Source organism: Taudactylus pleione, unplaced genomic scaffold, assembly GCF_031769625.1.
Source record: "Taudactylus pleione unplaced genomic scaffold, aTauple2 ptg000286l, whole genome shotgun sequence".
In the NCBI taxonomy this organism is placed as follows: Eukaryota; Metazoa; Chordata; class Amphibia; order Anura; family Myobatrachidae; genus Taudactylus; species Taudactylus pleione.
The window spans coordinates 3,443,776-3,447,584 of NW_028284688.1; the positions used below are offsets into that span (position 1 = coordinate 3,443,776).

The 3,809-nt window shown below is 36.9% G+C and overlaps 1 protein-coding gene across 1 annotated transcript; it reads left to right on the forward strand.

Annotated features, from left to right (window-relative positions):
• The first annotated feature begins 2,316 nt into the window (after window positions 1–2,316).
• On the forward strand, window positions 2,317–3,252 carry LOC148512017 (olfactory receptor 2B2-like). The gene has a single exon (XM_088482401.1). It carries the CDS (start codon window positions 2,317–2,319, stop codon window positions 3,250–3,252), a length of 936 nt encoding a protein of 311 aa, XP_088338527.1.
• Window positions 3,253–3,809: the final 557 nt, after the last annotated feature.

The following is a 3,809-nucleotide window of genomic DNA, read 5'->3' on the forward strand; positions in this document are numbered from 1 at the left end:
AGGAACATAACACCGACTTGTTTATGGCAGAGTAAAAAAGAAACAGCAAGTCTCGGGGGATATTAAACTTTTTAAGCTGCCACAGAAAATATAATTTGTTGAGCATTTTTGACAATAATGTCAATATTGGGCCTCCAGTTTAAGTCTCATGAATTTATAGACCCCAGAAACTTAAAGGAGTCTACAATAGATACAGCATTGCTATCTATCATAAGTGTATACACAGCAACATAACTTCTCCTAAAGTCCACAACCATCTGTACTGGTTTAAGCAGATTTAACTGTAGATTATTTCTGCAACACCACAGGGCCAACTGTTCCACCTATTTCCTGTATGCAGACTCATCCCCGTCCTTAATCAAACCAATGACAGTGGTGTCATCCGCAAATTTCAAGAAATTCACAGATTGCTCACCAGCAATGCAGTCATTGGTATTTACAGAGAGAAGAGCATGAGGGAAAGAACACAAACTTGGTGGGCCCCTGTGCTGTTCCTGTGAACACTTGTAGTGACCTCCCCTACTTTCACATTCTGCTTCCTATCTGTTAGGAAATCTACAATCCATGCACAGGAAGATACTGGAACCACCAAATGCAACAGTTTGGAGTACAATATCCCTGGGACAATCATATTAAACTTCAAATGGAAGTGGACGAAAAGGACCCTCACATAGGTAACAGGCAGGTAAAGATATATCGATCGCAACTAGAAATATGCACGCCATTGCTGATGGTTGTGTTCTGCACATGCATATGCATTGCAATGCACGTGTGTGAACCGGCCACTGCGATTGGGACTGTGATTGCAGTGACTATGCAGACCCTTTACAGAGTGATTGACAAGCAGTTCCATTTGGGGGTGATGATGGGAGGGTGGTCGAAACGCAGAAATGGCAGTGCGTTTGAATGCTGTTGCAGGGGTATACATAAATTTGCCACTGTGATGCTTATGCAGCCTGAGCTTTCACTGTGTGCAATGAATTCAGCAATTTCTGAGTAAGGTCAGAGCTTGTGTATGTGTGTGTGAGGCTGCGATGGTACTCGATTGTACCGATGGTTTTTCAGTCTTGCTAAACATTATGGATTTGTGATAGAGTGGGCATCCTTATGTTGTGCTGCGATGGCATAGCATTCGCAATGGATTAACTTAGTTGAACTGCATGTGTAATTGCTATTGCATTCGTATTTGCAATCCTTATTGAATCAGGCCCACAGCAGTGTCTCTAGTACAGTATGAGTGGCAATGTCTCTAGTACTGTATGAGATGCAAAATGTAAATAAATATAATATATGCTACACCTCTCCGAGGGTCTTAATTACATAAAAATGTATCTAGTGCTGCTGTAGATTGGGCGGATGATGACAAATATTGGTGGAAACATTTTGGCAGACATCACATGAAGAAGGATATGCTTGGCTTAAAGAATGTGCATTTCATTTTCAGAAATTGTATCCAAAATTCTATGTTGGTTTGGATGTGAATACGTGACCAGGCATTAATGATGGAACACTTGTTTTCATGACGATTTAAACAGGACCAAGTTTAATAAGAACAAATCAGTGTCTATGTTTTTACATTCGCAGCAGATATTGTAATGCAGAAAAAATTGTGTGGCATACTTTGAAGTGTCCTACACAGTTTCAGACTTTGTAGCCTATTTATCTATTTAATGATAAATACCCCAAAACCTAACATTACAATTCATAGGGAGCTACTGTAGGAATAGGTTTAGGGGCTATATATTATTCCCCCTCTACTCCAATAAGCATTTGTCCTGGTTAAGCCTAAAACTAAAAAAAATTCTGCTTCAAGTGTTAATGCAGTGAAAGTTTACACAACCGGGTTCTGTCCCAGCGGTGTTACTACACATTCATGACTTTAGGTCACATATGCACACTTTAAGTGAAGGAGGAAATAGAGGAATGCAAATGGCACCATCTTCATACTCTGGGGACTGATTTCATAGGTAAGAGCAGGCTAACACCATCTGAAAAAATTCAGTTTTTGAAGCTTGATAAATAGCTCAAATACAATGTCCCCATACAGTGAATCGGGACAGCAATGTGGTCACTTGCACTGGAGATATCAGCAATATATCATATGCTAGAGGCTTATTACATGGCCTTGTTACTTAATTTTGTGGTAGTCATGCAAAAAACTTCTGTATCCACTTGATTACCAGGACTAATAGGGTGGATAATTAGTACCATTTGAGTATGTTATCTTTGGGCAGATTGTATTGTTATTGTATGGGGGGCTTTCCTAACTTTTCATAAATATTTATTGAGATTAGATTTTTCACATTATTTTAAGGCATGCCTTGGAAAAACAATACCGTGGTAACGGAATTTATTCTTCTTGGATTTTCCAGCCAACCCAGGATACAAGTTATTCTTTTCTTTGCCTTCATGTTTATGTATATGATCATATTAATTGGAAATATTTCCATCATAATACTAATCCGGTCTGATGTCAATCTTCATACACCAATGTATTTCTTCCTCAGCAACCTCTCGTTTCTGGATCTCTGCTATTCAACCTCTACTGTGCCGAGGATGCTGAAAGATTTGATGTCATTAAAGAAAACGATCTCTTATGCTGAGTGTGCAACACAAATGTATATTTCTCTCTCCTTAGGGGAAAATGAGTGTATTTTGCTTGCTATTATGGCTTATGATCGTTATGTAGCTATATGTTATCCACTACATTATACTACAATCATGAGTAAATTGGTTTGTGTGGGATTAGCCATGGGTACATGGATATGTGGGTTTCTTCTCTCTATTTCCCATGTTTCACTTACACTTAGTGTAGATCTTTGCGGTAACAATGAAATAAATCATTTTTTGTGTGAAGTGCCAGAAATATTATCACTGGGTTGTGAAAACATTTTATTTATTGAATATATTATTTTTGTTGTTGGTGTAATTATTCTTATGATACCAGTCTCATTTATTGTAATATCTTATATTAAAATAATTTTAAGTATCTTAAAAATTGCATCTACAGCTGGTCAGCGAAAAGCTTTCTCCACCTGTGGGTCTCACATGATAGTTGTGATAATATTTTATGGCTCGGCTATGGCTGGCTACATGAAACCTAGGTCGAGCTCTCTACCAGGAACAGACAAATTGATTGCAATTTTTTATGTAATTGTTACCCCAATGCTGAATCCTATGATTTATACACTTAGGAATAATGATGTAAAAGCAGCTTTTCTTAAATGTAGAATAAGAAAAAGTTTCTGTTAGCGTAAACTATATGGTCAGTTTGACAAAATACCTTTATTATGTGGAGTTAATTGCAAATTCTAGTATAAAACATTTTTACATCAAAATTTTTAATTATGCTAGTTGAAATAACTGAGTTATATAGACAAACCAAGACACAACAATGCAGTTTTTTTTTCTCCCAGGTTAGGCTGTGATGCAACTTTTCATTTTGAAGGCATACAGACATAAAAGGAGATAATTTTTACAGTCCCATATTTATCTTTTATCCATAAAGAGGTCAAAGTTATATCAAGATATATATATATATATATATATATATATATATATAGTGGCACTCCCTTTATCCAAAAAGTAGCATGCAGTTGCCTTCCAATTTAGGCCAACAATCGATTAACCGACAAAATAGAATCCACACAGGAGTCACTCTGTCTCCAATAAACAACACAGGAGATTGTGGCTGATATCACTAACATTTTGGAGCATTTATTCTTGCCCATTATTGCCCCCTCATCAAGGTAAAACATTTATGTGTACATTTATGTTTATGTGTACATATAACAAACCATTTGTACTCA

Coding starts and splice junctions, on each gene's coding strand:
- LOC148512017 (XM_088482401.1), top strand. CDS start 2,317: ATGCCTTGGAAAAACAATACCGTGGTAACGGAATTTATTCTTCTTGGA.